At 40.6% G+C, this 21,800-nt stretch overlaps 1 protein-coding gene across 6 annotated transcripts in view; it reads left to right on the forward strand.

Moving 5' to 3' along the window:
- Positions 1-4,193, forward strand: part of LOC147438152 (glycerophosphocholine acyltransferase 1-like) — a 37,879-nt gene extending 33,686 nt beyond the window's left edge. For 4 of the 6 annotated variants that reach the window (XM_086487484.1, XM_086487483.1, XM_086487481.1 and 1 more), the window contains 2 exons: positions 2,952-3,189; positions 3,283-4,193. In XM_086487484.1, the coding sequence (XP_086343610.1) occupies positions 2,952-3,189; positions 3,283-3,670 (626 nt within the window). In that variant the 3' untranslated portion in view covers positions 3,671-4,193. The remainder of the gene's footprint in view (positions 1-2,951; positions 3,190-3,282) is intronic. The other 2 variants (XM_086487487.1, XM_086487486.1) reach the window with 1 other exon arrangement.
- The last annotated feature ends 17,607 nt before the right edge of the window (positions 4,194-21,800 follow it).

The raw sequence follows: 21,800 nt of genomic DNA on the forward strand, positions 1-21,800 counted from the left end.
GCAATCATCAACTTGCTGCTGACATTGCATCTCTATTAGTTGATACTCCGTAGGCCGAGGTGCTAGTATTCTTGATCTGTTGATCCATTCGAATTTCCCGTGGTGCCTCCCGTTCCATAACTGTCAGGAGGGTTTGTTTGATTCTTGCAAGAATCCACGTGTGTCGCGGAAAAAGGGATCGGATTTCTTGGTAGAAGAGAAATCGACGGAGCTTTGATACCACTATAACAGACTTGGACACCCCAAGTTGAAAATATGGCACGACACACGAGAGAGTCACTTTAAAATATTTCACACTTAAATCACAGCTCAATTGAGTCGCGGCCCAGCGTAGTTCCGTGCCCAGAGAGGTTGGCCCCCCTTTCGGTATTTCTTTTTGTATTAATGCTTGAGCAAAGTACAATTGCTCGCGGGACCTTTGCTCTCAGACTTGTTAGACTTACACCACTCTACTGCTTCACTCACGTCTAGGGCATACATGTATGGCTAGTATGTCTTTGGACTGGCCACTCACTTCACTATCCGGCTGCCCACTCTGGGCCGGCCGCCCACCTTTGTCCGGGCGTCCATGCTATATTATTTTCATGTTGGGTCGTGAAAGTGGCCCGTGGTGCGGTAGGCTTTGGCTTTACACCCGAAATTCTTTACTTTACTTTAGAGAGAGAGAGAGAGAGAGAGAGAGAGAGAGAGAGAGAGAGAGAGAGAGAGAGAGAGAGAGAGAGAGAGAGAGAGAGAGTACTTTGCAAAGGTAACCTGCGACGGGGATTAACACTTAAAGCACACACACGGCTCGGAAGCTAGAATGCTCCGAGCAGACGTCGACAACCTGTAGGCCCCCAAATTGGTGCCCCTTTTGGTATTTCTTTATTCTTTAAGAGGGTATTTACAAAGAAGAGTCTTGGGAATTCTTTGCCTGTATCCGGCTAGATACCACTTGTTGTAGCAAAATTTCGGTAGCATAACAGCCCCCAAAACTTGCCCAAAACCAATTCCCCTGCTAGAACTCACTTTCATTGGCATAAACCCTCTTATTTCTGCCCAAAAACAATAAATTCAGCTTGCTGTATTTACTGGTTTTTACCCTGTTTTCAGCCCTAAACAGTTCCCAAACTGTCCTTTATCAGTGGGGCACTGTTCCCAATGGTTATGGCGCCCGTACGGCTGAAAAACAGTCAAAATACATCGCATAACCAACGCTGAAATCGCACCTTTACGGTGAGGTTATCACCTTCACCGGTGCTTGCTTTTGGAGTAGGAGTTAGCTACTCGTGTTCCTGCTCAGAGAGGCTCTTGCCTCAACAAAAACGCATGTAACCACACAGCTGTACATGAGTCAAATGAAGAGCCCTGTTGTGGGCCATCACATTACTGCACGTAGGGAAGAGAGAGAGAGCAGTGTGAGGTGTGCAGAACATGACTTCTTGCACCACATTGTACATGAGAGGGAAAGCTTGCAGTCAATAGCTCTTAACGTGTGGCAAGGTGCAAATGAAGTCTCCCCCAGCTAGAAATGGAGTGCCCCCCTCTTGTGCATGAGGCAAGTTCACCAGTGTGTGCCACTTGCCACATTTACATGCCATTTCCCGTTTCGTGCTTGCTGCTTAAAAATCTCCCGATTGGTTGCCCGGTTGACTTTGCAGCAGAGTTCTAAAATGTTCCCCTTGTCATTCCGGAGGTAATGACGCGAACAGATTTCTCTCTCTCACAAAACTCTACGTCGGCCCAAAGGGTCTATTTATTCTTACAAGGGATGCCCCAAAAGCAGAGCCCCAAAATCAGTTAGTTCAAAAGCAATAACTCAAAAGCATCTAATTTCCAAAAACTGCCCAAAAAGCAGTCAGCGCAATTGGTGGAAATCCGTACAGCTGTCCACGTGGCATGTCAGCGTTAAAAGCGGCGATCCGCTGCCATGTGCGCGCAATCCATGGAGATTTGTACAATTGCCACATCATCTAGTGGTCTGGGTGGTCATGCCACGTCATCAGTTTGTGACACACAGTGGCCCACTCCTCAAAGAAACATTTGAAAATCTCCATGGACCACACACAAAGAAATGGTCTGGCAAGATTATGGATAGAGGCATCTGTGGGTGATGCAAAACCTTCTGAATAGTCAAACTCCTTAGCCATCGGAAGAGACTAACTCTCTTGCTCCACCCCAATTGTGCTTACTGTAAGAGGCACTTGCGACTGGATCTCCAAAGAGGCTGAAGTCTACTGTCTGCTGAACTGGCGTGTCCCGGGGCACCTCAGGTTAGGGTGATCCTGAGCTCTCTCTCTCTCTCACACACACACACACACACACACAAACACACAATTTTTCTTAGAAGAAGGAATCAAGTAAAACGGATTGTGTTTGTGTGATACGAGATCTTTGTCACATTTGTCAGTCTAGGAATAAAGAAGGGATTCTAGTTTGACCTCGCTATTGGCCCATTCCAAATTTGGGAACATTGTTGACTATGAAAAGGTGGTGAGGTGTCAACAACAGTAGTATCACAGTTACACATTGCATTGAGTTTAAGCATGCACAAAGTTTTGGTGAAGAAGAAGAGTTTGAAGAGGCCAAGCTGGTCTTAGACAAGTTTAAACTTCAAATCTTGTAGTTATGAGAGAAATGCACTACCTTATCTACAGATTTTGAGGGCTGTAATCCCCAGTGGGAACAAAAGAGAAGGTTCTTGGGCCTTTATGTGGACTTCACTAGTTCAGAAAGCAGTTAATCAAGAAATCCGTCAATGATGGAGAGTATTACTTCTTTTACAGCACCCTTGAGCACTGAATTGTGTTACATTTTGTTTTCTAGTTACAAACCTCCCTTTTACCAAATTTTGGGTGAATGCTTTGAGGTTTTTAAATTGGTGTGATTTTGTTTCATCACTTCTAAGACAAAAATATAGAGAAGCTTCATTCTTATGAAATTTTTTATGAATGCTGAGGTGGTGCTTGCAGGTACAGTTTTCTTTATCATTCGCTGGTGGGATCCGACTACATTCTCTCATCACCCAGCAGATGACATGGGGCCTTGGCCTGCATGGCCAGTTGAGAAGAACTTAATGGCTGACTGGACTTGGCTGTTCTTGATACCTCTATTGGTATATTGTGTCTGGCAAGCATTGTATTTTCTTATTGTGGAAGGCTTACGGCGGCAGAGATTGCTCGATGATCCCGAGGTTATGACGTCATACCGGTTTGTTGCTTAAGGATTCCTTTTTTAACCATGTTTGATATCACTGATGGCTCGAAGATGACTGGAGAGTCTTTTTGTGGCTTGTCTCTGCAGAGAATTGAAACGAAAAGCGGAAAGAGCAAATAATGTGTGGTGGCGTTTGAGCGGATTGCTAGGTAATGAGCGGCGTGTTGTAATGTATGCAGTGATTCAGGCTGCCTTTACTGTGGCTACGTTGGCGTTGACGGTTCCTTTGTTTAGATCATATTGGCTGCATACACTGTTTGAGATCTTCAAGCTTTCAACGACAGTATGGAATGGGGGCAACTACTTGTTTGATGTCATGCCTAGGCAGATGGCTGCTGCAAAAGGGAAGAGGCGTGGAAGTGATAATGCAATAGCCGCTGCAAGCCATGTGGCTATGGAGAGGTCTAAGTTGCTCAATGTGGGCAATGATCTTGGGGTGCTGATAGGAATTGGCGTCAATGCTGCAAGTGGCTAGTTTCTCTGGTGTGTGCAAAAATCTGAAAGGTGCACCTTTCTCCGTCCTTGACAGATCCTCATAGTTCTACTTAGCTGACCAGACAATATGGTATCTCTCGTCACACAATTTACACACATGGGAATGGAATATGGACCAAAGATAGTTTCATTTCAGTGTCGTCCATACTCGATCATCACCGCCAGCAAAGAATTGATTAGAAAGCTGAGGTGCATTTCAACGTTGCTGCCATAGTATAGTGAATGCTCGTAAAACATTTGCAGGTTGCGGCAACTTGAACCCTCGACCGTTGCTTCAAGCTGAGTGATTGCCTTCATTGCATTCATTTGCATAGAAGGCCTTGGAAAATGCAATTATGAATGTATACAAATTTTTTTGGGTAACAAGAATTGTGAAGGTTCGTCTCATTATTTCCCGTACAAATTGTAAATTCCAAAATTCTAAAGTGAGAGGCTCCCCAACCTCTGCTTTTGTTCTTGCTAATACTGCTGTTTGGTAATTACGCTACCATTTGGCACCCTGACATTGATATTGTTCTGCTACTACCCTGCTAAAAACTTCATACTGCACACTAGCTTGAGCACTAGCCTCCCACGCATAATCACTCCTTTGTAATGCTAGTGTAGGACCCGTCATTTCTACCACACTTTTGAATATTTATTGATGAAGTAACCGAGTGGCTAATCTTTTGAATTGATAATATAAACCATTCTGAATTGATAAAATAAACCTTTCTGAATTGATAAAATAAACCATTCTGAATTGATAATTGCAAAATAGTCTTTAATGTACGGACTTGATTGCGTTGGATTAGCTGATGAAGATCCCATATGTTGGCCACATCTTTTTGTGGCGTGAACACTTGCAGGTCTTTGGGGAGTGGTTATGGTGGCATCCATTCAGGTCTAATGAAGAATATATCAACAGATCACAGCACTCAAAAAACATGAATCTCAAGTACTGCACCAAGAAAACTTTGTGCGGTACTTGGGTCTTTACATGCTAGTATTGTCTACAAATCATAATGTGGAAGGCCTATTATGTGCGTGGCATCAGAAATTCAATTCTGAAAAATGTTGAATTACAAATAGATTAAGGGATGAAAGCTCTAAGCTGTAATCTCCTCACATTTCTTACTAGTAAGATATATACTTTTTTCTCTCTTCTTGCATCTCTTGCTCATTGCATGTGTGTTATGTAGGTACTCTCCACATATATCTATATCAACAGCTACAAGCCACCTTCTTGTCCGCAATCCACAAGCTTAAACGATTGTCTCCATGCTATAAATCACAATCTTTTCAACCCACGTTGATTTAACACATTAATCTTTCTACTTTGTATAACATAATCTATAATATAAATAAAGTTTTGAATTCACAAAGCAATTGAGACCAATAAAAGAACATCTCATCAAATTATGTCACAAAACATGGCAAAGCTTTTGCACTTGCAGTCACAAATTTTAAAGTTCTAGCCCAAATGCAACTGGACCTTTTCTATCTCCATGTCTAGTACGATCTTTATGTTCCATTATCAATTTTGTCCTCAAGGAAAGTATTGGAAACTAGAAATAGTTTGCATAACTTGTGAAATGAAGCACTCAACATAACACTTACCTATTATTGTAGCCAAGTATGGAACTACCAAATGTGCAAGTTGTCGAGTAATAGAAATGTGATAAGTGAGCTTGGAGAAAATTGAAGTTTGAAGGATGACCCAATCGTCGGAAATAGAGTACGCTTCGTATATTGCAAAACACTAAGAATCATCTTTTAGTTTGCAAGATGCACATTTCTTTCTATAAACATTATACTTGCCCTTGGAAGACTAGGCCACTATATGCAAGATAAAGTTATCGATGGTCAGAAGCATTTCATTGTTAGAAACACAAAAAAAAAAACCCATTAATTAACTCCACCATATGATAAGTCACACAAGTTGCATGTGCACACCTCTTCTTGTAGTACTCATGCATAATCCGTACAGTCTTGTTGTGCAACAAAGATGCACTCTCAAGAGTGTATTTTAACATGTCACAATGGTTACTTATTTGCAGAGCCCCTTGACATAATTCTAGAAACCTCATTGCTAGCATGTCTCCAATATAAACCGAAAGTACTTTTATTTGCACAAAATTTCATTCATGTAGCATTCTTGAAACCATTTGCATATGGGTAACATGATTGCATCATTTCTAACAATGCTTTACGACTGGAAATATCCAAACCATCCAAGGTATACATTTGATTTTGAGCTTCGTGCACAATGTCATTTCTAAATACATTTGCGGAAATTTTGGCACCATTGCGCTGTGTGAAAACAAAGAAGCAATGAAATGCAACACACCCCAATGCATGCAAAAGCTAATGCACTAGACCTGCCAATCAATGTCTTGTAGATGCTAGCTCCAAGAGATGAAAATGTGACAACACTACTCTTGATGATAGGACTCAAATCATCAATATTAGTGACTAGCCTCTCCAATACCTTTGGTGGACTTGCAAGGTTGACAACTGCCCACCATTGCAATAATATTTTCCTGTGAACTATATAACTCCATCATTCATTTCACACGAACAAAATTGTCATTTCAAAACTCACAATAGGAGGACATGTTCTCACCATATGCAAAGAACACCTCTAAGTGATGTGATGTGCACATATAGAGTCTTCTCCTTATTTTGATCACATATTGTACGATAGAAGTGGTGTTGTGTCGATGGTACTTCTCTCTTTTATAGGTGCATTGACTTACTTGTCATCCATCATAGCTCTTGATCACATGTAAATGTGACAAAGTGTGTTGTCTTTGTTACTTTAGGTAGGATAGTCTGTAGTGATTCTAGCATCATACACCACAGGGATCCTCCATGGATGGAGAAGGGTTCCTATTCTTCCCAATTCTTTGAGCCTTGGAGGGAATTTCTTGTCAAGGACATCCTACGTTGGCTAGAAAGTTGGCATTCCTTGTTGTGTGCATACGTGCACCGACATTTGAGCAATGATTTGGTGAGATACATAGAGGAAGGCACATGTGATACTCATAAATGCCTCTACCAAGAATAAAAAAGGACAAGTTCTTAATTTTCATGTTTAGCCATAAATTTTCTTTCATTTATTCCACAATGAACGCATAAAAGTCAATCAAAAACATTAGAACATTAGTAGGAATGGCACTCAAGGGATGGAAGGCAGGTTGCATTTGACTGCAAGGCCACATGAGCAATGAAAAAAGCTTCGTTTTACTAGGTTTTGAATGCACTTTTTTCATCTTCTAGTCTAAAAGGCATTGAGTTTTGAAAGTATCTTCGATGAAAGCCCCAAGATACATAATAAAGCATAGATTCTTCAAAGAAGTTCAAAATAAATCATGACACATTGTAAATAAAAATTAAGCATTTTTCAATTATAAATATCTTTTGGCTGAGCCCATTTGATAGGTACATGTATTTTAGATGGCTTCCTTGAGAGTTTTAAGAGCAAAGGAGGTTTTGGATAAAGCTCCATCTATACTGCACTTCATTGTTAACCTCTTGAATGAACTCAAAAGATGAAAAAAGAAAGTCATCATATTCACCGTCAGAGAGTCTAACTAGAGCTTCTTGCTTAATGCCTATTTTACACATAATAACCACAACTTGACTAGAAATTTTTGGGCCAAAAATGTGAAAGTGGTTATTGAGACTTTGTATCCGACACGCATTCCCCATAAAAGATATTTAGCTTTGCATGAAACCAATAATTTCAAAAAATCTTAAAAAAATCTTTTATGAACAAATTCTCAAGAGAAAGGGATATATCTATCAGAAAACAAATAGTAGTCTATACATTCCATAAGACTTTAATGGCATCCAAGGGTTATTAAGAAGAGGACAAATGTAGCAAAAATTAGGAATGGAAAGCGATTTAACAGATAAGTATTGGGGTAAAGGCCTATGGCCACCCACCCATGACTAACACCCTCCACCTACTAACTCACTAACACTATTTTACCCTTCTCATATATACAAAAAAGACAACACACACTCTCTCCTTTTAGTTTGCTGTTTCTCCTGATTACTCTTTTCTTCTTCTTCCCCTTCTTGCATGCATGCGCATGGGCACACCACCTCCCTCACAAATGGTATCAGAGCCAGGCGATCTCCTTCCCGCTTGTGACACGTGTACAACTAGCCTACTCCATAGCTAAGGTCCAAGGTGAAAGAAAAAAGGAAAAATAACCAGCTGGTTCCGTTTTTTTGAAGCTTTTGGGGAGATCCATTTTAGCAAAGTCTTGGTGGCTTTTGGCTTGCAAATGTTGCAATATGCTTCAACCTTAGTAATTAAGGTTTCTGTGTAAGAAAGTAAAAGGTGAAGAGTGGGATAAATGGGGAAATCTTCTTAGATATTACTTAAACAAATTGACCCAAAATCGTAGATACATACTTTGAACCTTTGGAATGCTAAAGCTTGGAAATTAAAGCATTGTTGGACATCAACCTTATGAAATTCTGAAACTTGAAACGCTAAGACTTGGAGAAATTAAATAGATCTGGAAATTGCAGGGTACCTTTTTTTTTGTAAAGGTGAGCGCATGGTGCGTGTAAAAAGCGCACACGCACACGCACGCACGCACACACACACACACACACACACACACACACACACACACACACACACACACACATTTCTCATGTGTATGGGTTTTGCATCGACAAGGGAGTGCAACATGGTGAGCACATAGTGTACGTAACAACACACACACGCACGCATGCACGCATGCGCATGTGCGCGCGCGCACACACACACACACGTGAGTGAATTTTGAGTTTCGAATTGCACAGAGAGAGAGAGAGAGAGAGAGAGAGAGAGAGAGAGAGAGAGAGAGAGAGAGAGAGAGAGAGAGAGAGAGACACTATCTCTTCCATCAGCTTCTTTCATTTTGACATTGACCTCGATGGCAACATCAATCTTGGGTCGACTTTTTGGATTTTTGGATTTTTAGACATAGCAAGAGTGAGAGATGTGAGTGCGCGTGTGCGCGGTGCAGTACGTGCAGAGAAGGGGAGAAGCACGAGACCGGTGTGGATGGAGCAACCTCTAGAACTCGGTGAGTGAGGTGCTCCTTATTCATTATATATGAACTCGGTGAGTGAGGTGCTCCTTATTCATTATATATATATATATATATAATGAATAAGGGCATGTACAAATGGTGGGGCGAGTGATCGGACACCGGACGTCCGGCTCGGGCAAAAGGCGTAGCGTTTTTACCCTAACAAACTCCCACCTAAAGGTGATGCGCCGATAAGTGAGAAGGGGAAGAAGTGATAAGTGCGCTACGGGCTCCTCTGGCAATCACTATTGAACCGCAATGCATCTGGAAAGACTGGTCTCTAAGCAGTATCCGACAACGAAAGTTTTCCAACCATCTCACTGAGATCAAGCTCTATCTTAGCCGAGGAACACAGCGCACATGCGGTAGCATGTATGATGCACCATTCGGCAAAGACAAACAAACGTCTCTTGCACCCTCTATGTCAAACGTCGAATCATTGGCCAAGTGTAGACAACCAAAACTCCCACTAGAGAAGGTGCTAAACCAGTCATGATGCAGTGTGACATGGAAAACTGCATCTTCATCTAGCAACCAATGTGGAGAAGTGTCACTTCTCAAATACATGTAATCAGGAGGAACGCTAAAGGCAAATGTGACATCACCGTCGCTGGCGTATCAAGCCACTTCTCTAGCATGTGTTAGAACCTCATGTGCACCATGCATAGATCTCCACTGCTGTCTCATACGCCTGAAACAACGACACCTATGTCAACATCATAGATATGGGTAAGAACGAGACCGTCGTCTCTCACTGTCACACATGTCTGCAACCATAAGTGTATGGCAAAAAACTATGGTGAGAAAACCTGGGAGAAATCTGGTAGAGTCTCCCCTGTAGAATGAGCAAAACGTCAAGTACAATCTCAACCATAAACCATGCCAACTGGTAACAAAGTGGGAGGTAACTCATGACTACACAATCATCAAAACTATGACCAGTATCATCAAAATTGATGCTCGCATATGCATAAAATATCTCCACAATCTGTTATCTGCAAGCATAATCTGGGACAAACTCCTCAATCGAGCGTAAAGCGCATAACCATATACGCAAGTAGAGAGCAAACTAGCTCAAAACGCATCCCACAAGAGAAACTGCCTAGAAAAGCCTTTAAAAAACGTGTGAAACTTGTGAATGACAAATTCTGTAGCCACACAAGCATACACAATCCTCACTCTTGTGAGAGTGGGTACAAGAACACCAAACTGTGTCCAAGCTAACAAAACCTGTCAAAGCGAGAATGAACACTCAATCACAGTCAAAGTGGGAATATATCGACCACGATAAAGATGGCATAATACGGCAAATTTTTATGGTGAGAAGACGGGGAAAAACGAACAAAATTTCCTTTGCAAAATGAATCAAAACTCAATGTAAACCGCTAGCCAAAAAAATTGTTGGTTACTGCCATAGTGGGAGTCAACTCGACCACTAAATCATTAAAGAGTAAATTGTGAATACGCATAAATCATGGCGAGAATCAGGGAAAAATTCGACAAAGTTTTACCTGAAAACAGAAAAAAAACTCAAAAATCTCAACAAATATTCATAAAAATAGACACTCAGTGTTTCACTAGCAAAATCCACAAATGGCATACATAGCATTGTCAAAACCCAGTCAAAACAACTTACTCCTGACTGAGTGGCTCTATGGACGTATACTTGTCCAAAAACACCTGTAAACCTGCGAACCTACTACCTACGAGCTATACCAAGCTCATGGTGTATCCACATAATGCATATATAGCATGAAACTGCACAAGATCGTGCCAAAAGCTCTCTGAAATGGTCCACATAGTCGTACATGAGCACTACATGTGCCGCGTAAGCTATACTGCAATGAATGTGTAACCTGTGAGTAAAAGTGCTGGAAAATTGGTGCACACTACCTCATCGATCGGTAAACACGTCGGTAAAAAACACCTGCCAAGAGCCAAGTGCGCTCGAGGAAAAAGAACCCTCTCTAGAATGGGCCGTCGGAGCCGTATGTGTCGTCGAAGCCAAAAACTGGGAAGCTGTCGAAGCCGTAATGGCCAAGGAGAGTACGCCGGACCCAAATCGGCTCTAGAATGGGGCTAGAGAAGAGCCGATGTTGCTATCGCTCTATCATCGTCTGCTGTGCGAAGTCAGAAAGTTGTCGATGCCGTCTTCCACCGTCAGACAGAAGTACGCTAGCCGAATAGCCACTTGATCGGTGTCGAAATCGATGCGCCGAGCCGTCAATGCTCAAAGCTGGTGCTATGCCATCGATGCCGAGAAGAACCGCCAAAACTGGGGTCGATTTAAAACTGGTGTCGAAATCAATGCCGAGCTGCAAATCAATGTTGAAAATTGATGCCAATAGCCGATGCTCGAAGCCGTAGAGGAGGAATGCTGAGAAGATCGTTCAGGAGAAGTGCTCTCAACCGGGCCGCTACGAATTGCCAATGCCGGGCCAACGCGAATCGTCGATGTCAAGGTCACCTCCCGCCACCGGACGGGAGTCTCCGATGCCGAGGAGAATGCCAAAATTGCGCCGATGTCGGGTGATGTTTGGGCTTACTCGCCGAAAACGTGTTTGTAAAAACCGCAAATCCATGCTCTCGCTCTCTCTCTCTCTCACACACACACAGCTTTCTATCTCACTCGCTCGCTCGCTCTCAAGCTTTCTCGGGCATGTATGTGAGCTGGGGTGGGGAGTTGGGGGCTCCGTGGGACACAAGGAGTGTGTAAACAAAATTTTTGTTTTAAAACAAAAATCAAGTCTCTGTCGAGACTGCAACAAAGGCGAGATGCACTGGGCGAGGGAGTGTGTGTGTGTGTGCTTTGCATTGCTCACGGAGGCCGAGTCTGTTGGATGCCCTCGAAATTCCCAACCTGTAGCGCTAATCTCTGTTCTGCCGACCTGCCCGAATCACAAGTCTTCAAGGTCCCCGCTTGCTCATGAGCTTTTTTTGGTTGCTTTACTTGGCTTTAATATACCTTGTAAGCTTGCCTTTCACTCTCTTCAACCAAGGCTCTGCACTTTTCACAAGCTTCAAATATGCTTACAATTGCAATGCTCCTCCTTAACAAAAACGTATGTAATGGATGCATTTACAACTATTTGATGGAGGATATCAATTACACAAGGATAGGTAGTTTATGGATAGCTCTTTATGAGCAATGGTTATTTTATGGCTAAGAAAATAGCTGCAATTAGTTTTGAGTATTAATTGCTACCTATTAGTAAACACGTGCCAAAGGGAAATGCTTAGTCTTGCTTGGAGGGAGATTGTACCCAGTGCTCCATGTGTCTCTCTTCTGCTCTCCTCTCACATCTACCTTCTCATGTATGCACAACACTCCACTTTAGGATGTGCACATGCACATGCTTCTGTGCTCTCCTTGGCTCTTTATCTCTCTCATATTGTGTATAGCTCCAATCGTATGTGTGTGCTTCCTTAGGTAGGGAGGATAGTCGATTATATTGCTCATATGCTATGCTACTTGTGTATTTGTAGGGACTTTACACATCCATTTTGTATCAAGTCTTGCGTATGAACTTCCTTATTTTTGTATATGGTGATGCTACGAAGTGTAGCTAGGAAATGTGGTATGTTTCCTCCTAGTTATAGTGGAAAAAACTACCTACCTACCCCCAGGTGGCAATCTCTATGAGATTATGGTGATAACTAGAAAACTGTGATAAGCATGGTACATATTTCATGGCTATACCTTCAAGCACATAATCAATGTGGATTAAATGAACGAACGTAAACTTAATTACTATTGATTAAGTATGCATGCATGATCGATAATACTCTATCTATTGCCAACAAGAGCAAATGGTGTTCATTAACTATGGATGAGATGTAGTGCTTCGTTGTCCTAGACTGCAGATGACCTACGTAACACATCATCAACAAGGGATAAATTTCCAAATTTAGTAGCACAATAGCTTCCTACCTAGCCTTTTGAAGTTGGATACCATACCTATTCTTGCTCCTTTTCTTACTCTCTTGCTCTCTTTCATGCACATATCACATGCATTCATGGCATACACTTGCCATAGAGATGGTAGTGTTACAGTGAAACGTTTCATCCTCAAAAGGTGGCGTTGAATCTCAAAATGTTTCACCCTCAACCAAGGTCACACCGGAAAAAAAGTCCGACTAAAATGCCAGTTTTGTGTATTTATAGAGTTGAAAAGTATATAAAATAAATGCATGTGATGTGTGCATGAAAGAGAGCGAGATAAGAAGAAAAGGACCAAGAATAGCTGCCAAGTAGAGACACATCCTATGGTAACTTGCAATAACTTATACATAATAAGTCATTAACTTTTTGGGTGCCAAATTCTCTCATTACCAAGTGTTTCACCTGAAGGGTAAAAAGTTTTGGTCTTTTCACCCATTTCACGTTTCAAGCTTGCTGAAATGCATTTTGTGATGACATTGATTTTCAGGGATAGCAGTGGTTAAAAGTCTAGTCCCTGACCTTGTCTCTTAGTATTTAAAATGATACACCATGGAGGAAGTGGAGAAGGAAAATGCAAGCTTTGAATGTACAAATTGTGGGATGAAAAGAGAATAAGAGTCCACAAGACGAGGCATTGGCCTTCTTTGCAACAATGGAAACAAAAGAAAAGTCTCCCATAAATGCATGGAAATTGGGGATGGATGCATCATAAAAGAGAGGTCTACAACCCTCAATGACTAAAGAACAGGGGGCCTTCAATGAAGACTTTGTCATGGGATCTACTGCGGGGAGCTAGACGCAGAGAGGTAGACTTGATCGTCCAATTTTAAAGGGTCAGTCTAAGTTTATCATTTTTTCCTAGTTTACTTCCCCTGCAAGAAATTACTTTATAGGTTTTTTTTTGGACTTTGTGGACAAAAAAATGCACGCTCCTATGTGGTTAGCTTGTTGTGTTGCCACAACCCAGAAGGTGGTGGGTTCAAATCTAGGGGGCGTTTATCGATGCAAAGTTTTGCTTCACGTCCATTGTTGTCAATTTTTGTGCATGCACATGTGGGCTATTGATCCCATCACAGGGTCTTCTTTAAAGACCCTATGCCTTTAGTCTCATGGAGCTATGTCCAGGTTGAAAAACACGCTGAAAAACAAAAACACCAAAGTAGGGGCAACGCACCTTAGCTGATAAACACAAGTAATGGCCTTCAGAATTAGCAATTGTGAGAGGGGGGAGGGGCTATCTTTATAGGGGAATGCCATGCTAGAGCTTCAGAGCCTCTGGTCTTAATCTATTTAGCACAAAAATGCGCAAGTGTGCACAACTAGTTTGGGTGCTATGTCAGCTCAATATCTTTCCACCTAGGTGTTAAAGTTTATGCATCTCAAGTGAATGGCTTGATGTGAGCCCATTAGTTATTTTGCACGTAGGTATTTACTTTACTTATTTGACATGATTCTGGGAGAGCACATGCATCAAGGGGACTATAAAAAGTAGTTCACTCCATGATAGGGATGTCTACTCTTTCTTATCTTTTTGGTATGTATAATGATGAGGTATTAGGCTATATTGATAAAGAGAGTGATAGAGTTAAAAAGTTAGCAGCACTTGGATACCCTTGTTGCTTTATGCAGATTATAACTCGCTTGCAAGGACAAGATAAAGATTTCTCCTTGAACCTTGGCATGACAAAGGTGATGATAATTAATACCACAATAGAGTGGGTGAGGGCATGACATGAGGTTGTTAAAGTGACATTGGGAGCTACACCAATTGTGGTTGCTGCATTACTAGATCAAGTTTCTTACATAATGGCTTGTGGGAGACTCCAGGGATTCATTCTGCTAGATTGGCCCTCGAGGACTCGAGTCGTCTCGACAATAGCCATAAGGGAAGACTCTAGATGCTGGTATGCACAAGTTTTGACCTGGTTTCAATTGCATGGTTTTATTATGGACAGATGGGCACCCTTAAGAGATTCATGAAGACTCTCAAAGACTTATGGGTACTAGGGTCATGGAGGTCCTGTTGATCCCATGGTGTCCTCCGGCTTGGCTAAATGGAATGGCAACAATTGTGCCCTCACAGATGTAGATGACATTGAGCCTAAAGTGACAGGAAAAGATATCAAACTAACTCCTCAAATATAGAGCTAATGAATATTTTAAAAAGCTCCACTTAACAGAACATCAATCCTAATTACACACTCCTGATATAAAAGCATCCCATATCATCATCATCAATTTCAAGATGTAATAGTTTAGAAAGCGGTTTATGATCAAGAAACACATAAATTCCTAAAAAATAGATATCATCTTAAATGATCAAATTTGCCAATACTACTTATGTTCTCATCGGTCCTAGCAATGCCCACAACACGACATTTCTTGAGTCAAGCACTTTGGATATGCTTCTGATGATGACTGGATGTAAGGAGAAAAAAAGCAACAATGACCTTCAAAACGATACTTATTCATTCCACAACTTCCATTTAAGAAAGGACAACTCTGAGCTTGATATGCATGTGGTGAGAGGTTGAACATACATAACAAGAGGGATATTATGATACATTTGTGCAAGAGTAGATACAATACATGCCTCCCAACCCATCACATGAGCATACACTCGTGAAAATAATTTGTCTCACATCAATTGTTTTACACCCCTTTCACTAATCGTCACATTATAAAACACACAACACATCAGCATCTCCTCCCTCAATTCCCCTATAACAAGAATGTACCTCTTCCACTACCAATTGAATCTTACAACAACCCTTTACCCTTCATGCAATTAGAGCACACATACATACACAAATATGTACATATGTGTATATATAGACAAATACAAACACAAATACATATATGTGCATATATAGGTACACATAGATGTATATGCATATACATATATATGAATATAAACATCTATAATTTCTCTTAAAACACACACACACACACACACACACACACACACACACACACACACACACACACACACACACACACACACACACACACACACACAAATCACTTTCTTTTGTGGCTTACTAGTGGTCTACCCTAAACTTGGCTACTCCTATCTCAGACCTTTAAACGTAGCACTAATTGTGACTTGACCCTGTCCTTTGGGTGGCCATCCACTCGATGCTTAAAAAAATCTTTGAATCTCTCCCCTCCTATGGAACGAACCTCTTCCTATACTCTCTCAGTATGAACAAAATGCTATGGTTTGTATTCATCGGTGGGAACTCACCCCTAAACTCACTATGTGAGTTGGTATTTCTCTTGGGTAGGAACTCACCCCAAAAACTCACTTTCAAAGGGTAAATTACCCGTGACGTATTCGGTACACATCCTTAAGGATGACCTCCTCCTGAGCGATGAAGACTTGTTCTGCATACACGGCCCTAGGTCGGGGCCAACTGTTTCTGGGTACTTGTCTCCTTTCCCGTCTATTGCATATCTCTGTCTCCTTGCCGCGTGGTGATATTTAAGCCCTATACCCGAGCCGACCTTGCATGTTGGTGATCCCCCCCCTATGCCGATGCTATGGAAACACTCACATACCCTGAACTCCTGGATACTATACGACTTCTCTAGCTGGTGTACCAGGATTCTGTGCAAACCTCGAGGTTCATCTTGCTGGCGAGGAATAATGCTTTGCTGGTCTCAAAGTTGCTGAACTAGACTCCACTGGCTGATGGGTCGCTCACTTAAGAAAGGTGAGGGAATTTTTACACCCTCACTTAGCCTTGCAATACTACTTTTTCTCTACAATACTGTGAATGGATTGCACTACATGGTTATGTTTGTGTGCAAAGAGAATCTTGGATTTGTGTAATCAACCTTCCATGTCTCATGTCTCTTTCTTTACGGTTTCAAATTTATTGAAATCTACCTATGGTTCATATATATTGGCAATATATCACCGATCAAACTGTCTTAAATGATCTCATATTGATTTAATCAATTGCATTACTATGAAAAATGATTAAAAAGCGGGGGTCATTTTGTTTTCAACACAAGATACAACATGTTGTCTTTTATAAAACCAAGGTTGTACACTGTCAATTGTTGTAACCTTTGATATGCTACCATTGTGCTTTTTGATGATATGTTTTTAATGGTTTTTGTTGTGGCAAAATTATGAGAATTTTTGGGTGGGTTTTTTTGCTGATTAAAGTATATCTGACCATATATTAGGGGTTTTCCTTTTCTTGGATATAAATTACCCCATCTTTGATACTTCTATGCAACCTTGCTTTTTTAGGATTGTTGAAAGGATTTACTTGCTTTTTTTCTTGCTAGGACTTTGCATCTAGTTGATGTTATGAGACATATCCTATTTACATGAGATTTTCCCTGTGATTTATTTCAGAATAGACGCTTAACTTGTTGATTAGCAATAGCATCTGTTTTTATTCCTATTATGGTAAGTGGTTGTTTTACTACAACAATCTCTTACATTTCTTTTTATTTGATATAAATATGATAAAATTACTTTGGGAAGCTTTGAGCATGGGGAGTATGACATAAATTAGTTTAAACTCCATAAGTTGAGCCTCGATACGATACAACATGATCTTGTGCACCCTGAGAGTGATTGAGAAAAATTATCCTTCTCTGGTGCCCTTTTACTGATGTGCATAACAACAAAATATATTTGTTTGCAGTAAGAAAATTGCATAACATATCTGATTAATCATGTTTTGAATATAAAAAAAGGGGGATGTTTCTGACACTTGGATTAGAAGGGGTGGTGGCCTTCTGATCATGATGAATAATCTTTAAAATTAAGGGGATCTTTGACACTTAGAGCATAAGAAGCGGTGGCCTTCTGATCATTATCACAACATGTGGATATACACTTCTTTTGGATTATATACTTACAATTATTTAAGGGATCTTTTTGACACTTGGATAAGAAGGGGTGGTGGCCTTTTGATCACAATAAATAACTCTTTAAAATTAAGGGGAACTTTTGACACTTGGATCAAAAGGGGTTGTGGCCTTCTGATCACTATCAAAACATATGGATATGGATAATATACTTACTAAGTTCAATACAACAATACATACATCCTAAACATAAGGTTCTCCCAGAAAGCTGGGAGATAAGGACACCGTCTTTAGAAAATTCTATCTATAAGCTTTGATTGACATGCAGTCAATAATTCCTTGTTAGGTTGACATGTGTTAAGTAATTTCTCCTTGTCTATAGATTGGACTCCTGCTCATAGATACTATAGTCTTTGACTCAGCTTGTTTTAGGTTGCAGGTTAATAAAAAAATACTTACTTATATGTAATTTTTTTTATTCTTATGATTTCAAGAACATTTTACCTACAAATGGACTAGTCTTGGATGGATGGTTCGTTTGAGGAGTATCCATAGAAATTGGTAAAAGCATGGAAAACTTCTATGACTCACTACGACAACATCCATACAATTTTCTATTGGCTAACAAAGCCTTAAAACTCCGACTGGAGTATAATCCTCTGTCATAAAATCTACTTCATTTTCACTTTGATGTAGAAAAATGAATATGAGAATAAGTCATTTTTGTGCTAATCTCTATCCTTTGTCTAAAGCGAGATGTCTTTTGAATTTTTATGCTCGCTTGTGTATAGGTATAAGTTCAATACAACAATACATACATCCTAAACATAAGGCTCTCCCAGAAAGCTGGGAGATAAGGACATCGTCTTTAGAAAATTCTATCTATAAGCTTTGATTGACATGCAATCAATAATTCCTTGTTAGGTTGACATGTGTTAGGTAATTTCTCCTTGTCTATAGACTGGACTCCTGCTCATAGCTACTATAGTCTTTGAATCGGCTTGCTTTAGGTTGCAGGTTTATAAAAGATTACTTACTTATGTGTAATTTTTTTGATTCTTATGATTTCAAGAAATTTTACCTATAAGTGGACTACTCTTGGATGGATGGTTCGTTTGAGGAGTATCCATAGAAATTGGTAAAAGCATGGAAAACTTCTATGGCTCACTACGACAACATCCATACAATTTTCTATTGGCTAACAAAGCCTTAAAACTCCGACTGGAGTATAATCCTCTGCCATAAAATCTACTTCATTCTCACTTTGATGTAGAAAAATGAATCTGAGAATGAGTCATTTTTGTGCTAATCTCTATCCTTTGTCTAAAACGAGATGTCTTTTGAATTTGTATGCTCGCTTGTATATAGGTATAAGTTCAATACAACAATACATACATCCTAAACATAAGGTTCTCCCAGAAAGTTGGGAGATAAAGACATCGTCTTTAGAAAATTCTATCCATAAGCTTTGATTGACATGCAACCAATAATTCCTTGTTAGGTTGACATGTGTTAGGTAATTTCTCCTTGTCTATAGATTGGACTCCTGCTCATAGCTACTATAGTCTTTGACTCGGCTTGTTTTAGGTTGCAGGTTAATAAAAAATTACCTACTTACGTGTAATTTTTTTTATTCTTATGATTTCAAGAATATTTTACCTATAAATGGACTACTCTTGGATGGATGGTTCGTTTGAGGAGTATCCATAAAAATTGGTAAAAGCATGGAAAACTTCTATGACTCACTACGACAACATCCATACAATTTTCTATTGGCTAATAAGGCCCTAAAACTCCGACTGGAGTATAATCCTTTGCCATAAAATCTAATATCCAACCAACCCAAATGATTTTCTCATATTAAAATGATCATTTAATGTGGGAGAATAGACGGGAACAAGGGTTAGAATATACACATGTACTTTTGGGTCTATCTCGACACCTGGCCAATGGTAAAGGGGCCCAAATGAGAGTTGATCTCTCAAAGAGCAAGGTTATCTAATGGAGCTTAAAGACCTTAGGGTTAGCTTCATTAAAGACCTCCAATAGCTAGTGTTAAGAGTCCTTTGACCTTAGGTAATCTAGGGTTGTTCTTGAGGTGGGAAACCCAACCCAAGCTTGAGGTGCTTGTCGTGCTTACTGACTAAGGTGCTTAAGGTGCTTGAGGTGCTTGCTGACTAAGATGCCTGAAGTGATTGTGAGGAACACTACCCAAGCTTGAAGGGCTTTTGTCGTGCTTGTTGACTAAGGTGCTTGTGTTCCAAAAGTCAACATACTCTCTACTCATGAGGGGGCGAGCCCTAAAGCTAGGGGGACGAGATCTCTCTCTCTCTCTCTCTCTCTCTCTCTCTCTCACACACACACACACACACACACACACACACACACACACACACACACACACACACACACACACACACACACACACACACACACAAGGTAATCCCAAGCCTCAAGAGGTAGCAAGGACACATGCCAAGCCCCTACCCATGCTGCCCTCATGGTGTGCCTAAAGCCTATTGGTTGGCATTCCAAGGGGTCCAATGATAAATTAGCTAATTTAATTAGTTTTTTTGTATTTATCAAGTCCTCTCTCTCAAAGGGGAAAGGGGGACACTTGTCCCAAGGCTAGCCTTTTTTCTTGATATGCCTCTTGCATGTGATTGGCTAGGACTGGAGGGGTCCAATGAAATTCAAGCATGAGCTACAAGGGGGTGTCGATCAAAGCAAGAAGGGGGTTTGCTTGGGGGGTATACTCTCCCACACACTCACACACACTCTCATTGTGTGAAAGTGCAAAGTGCAAGAGCTCCATCTCCTTCTCCAAGCTAGTAGAGAAGTTGAGAGTCTACACCAACACTCTTGGCTATGGAATGAAAATCCAACCAAGAGCCATGCTTCAATGCTTAAGCTTGCCATCTTATCCACCTTCATTACTATGCTATTATGTATGCTAGGAAGAAGAGTGATGATAAGTGAGGAACTATTTATTTTCCCTATGAATGTTTCTTCTTCCTCTTCCTTACCCTCATTCCCCGTTAGCTCTCTCCACTTTCAAAGGTGTTTGAGGCCTTGGGACTGAGGCTTGGGATAGTTAATGCTTTTTGCAAAGTTTATGTTATGCTCGTGATGCATGAAGCTTTCCATATTCATTGCATCACCCAGGTCACAAGGAACATAAAGATTGTATTGTACCAAGTCTGTGTTGATGGGAGAATCTATAATACAAATGCCTATTGGAGGTGGGATCGGCTCCACATAAATCCGGTCCTCAACTATTGTCAAGTTATCTAAACTCTTTCCCTTGCAAAAGTGTTGTTCATGCCAAGTTAATTAAGTACTATGTTTATGTTGCTACCATCAATTAAGTTCACTATCTATGCCCTCAAGGTAATCTCACAAAAATGTTCCCTCTAATTCTCTTTATTTCGGTATTCTCAAAATTCATAGGCCATTTCCATTACATTGGTATCAAAGCATTTGGTTTCTCTTTTCTTGCTTAAGAAGAGAGGTCCTTAAGTAGCCTATTAATGGTTAATTTTGTTAATTACATTAGGATAAGTGGGACTAGGATCTATTATCAGTTTTGTTGAGCCCACTATGTGGGATATGGTGCACACCTTGGAGCTTTGGTCTTAATAATGGAGTTTTTTTAGACTTGCCTACAAATTTACCATTATTGAGCCATAAGAAGTCTAAAAGGGGCTATCCCTTAGCAACTCTAGAATATTAGACCCACTCCACTACTCTCTATCATTAAGAAATTTGAGCCGTGGATGTAGATGCTTAAGTGTTGATTTTCAAAGGCTAAGAGGAGTAGCAACTAAGGTTTTGAATTGCCAAAGAATACACTAAGTAAACACACAAATTCTGTTAGGATGGCTGACAATAACCAAGAGAGTAGAATGAACATTGATAACTTTGATTTTGCACATGAAGGTGCTAATGATGATGCCCCCATGTTTGTCAATTATCTTGTTACTAGGTTGCAACAAGCTATGGGCAACTCTGCTTTGCAAGCTAAAGTTACTCAACAACTTTACGCTTATGGGATTTCCCTTCCTCTCCAAGAGGAGAGGAGGCCTCTTTATGAGACCCCCAAAAGAAGACTCTCTCCCATACAAGAGGAGGAATCCAAAGAACAAGAAAGTAATGAATCCCTAAGTTTCTCTGAAGATGTGGCTCCACGAAGACGATGGTCTAAACAATGGCCAACTCCTCCCAAGAGGAAACGGTCAAACCCATAGTCCTTCTCC

The sequence above is a fragment of the Adiantum capillus-veneris genome, chromosome 17 (genome assembly GCF_014529385.1).
Source record: "Adiantum capillus-veneris isolate H3 chromosome 17, ASM1452938v2, whole genome shotgun sequence".
In the NCBI taxonomy this organism is placed as follows: domain Eukaryota; kingdom Viridiplantae; phylum Streptophyta; class Polypodiopsida; order Polypodiales; family Pteridaceae; genus Adiantum; species Adiantum capillus-veneris.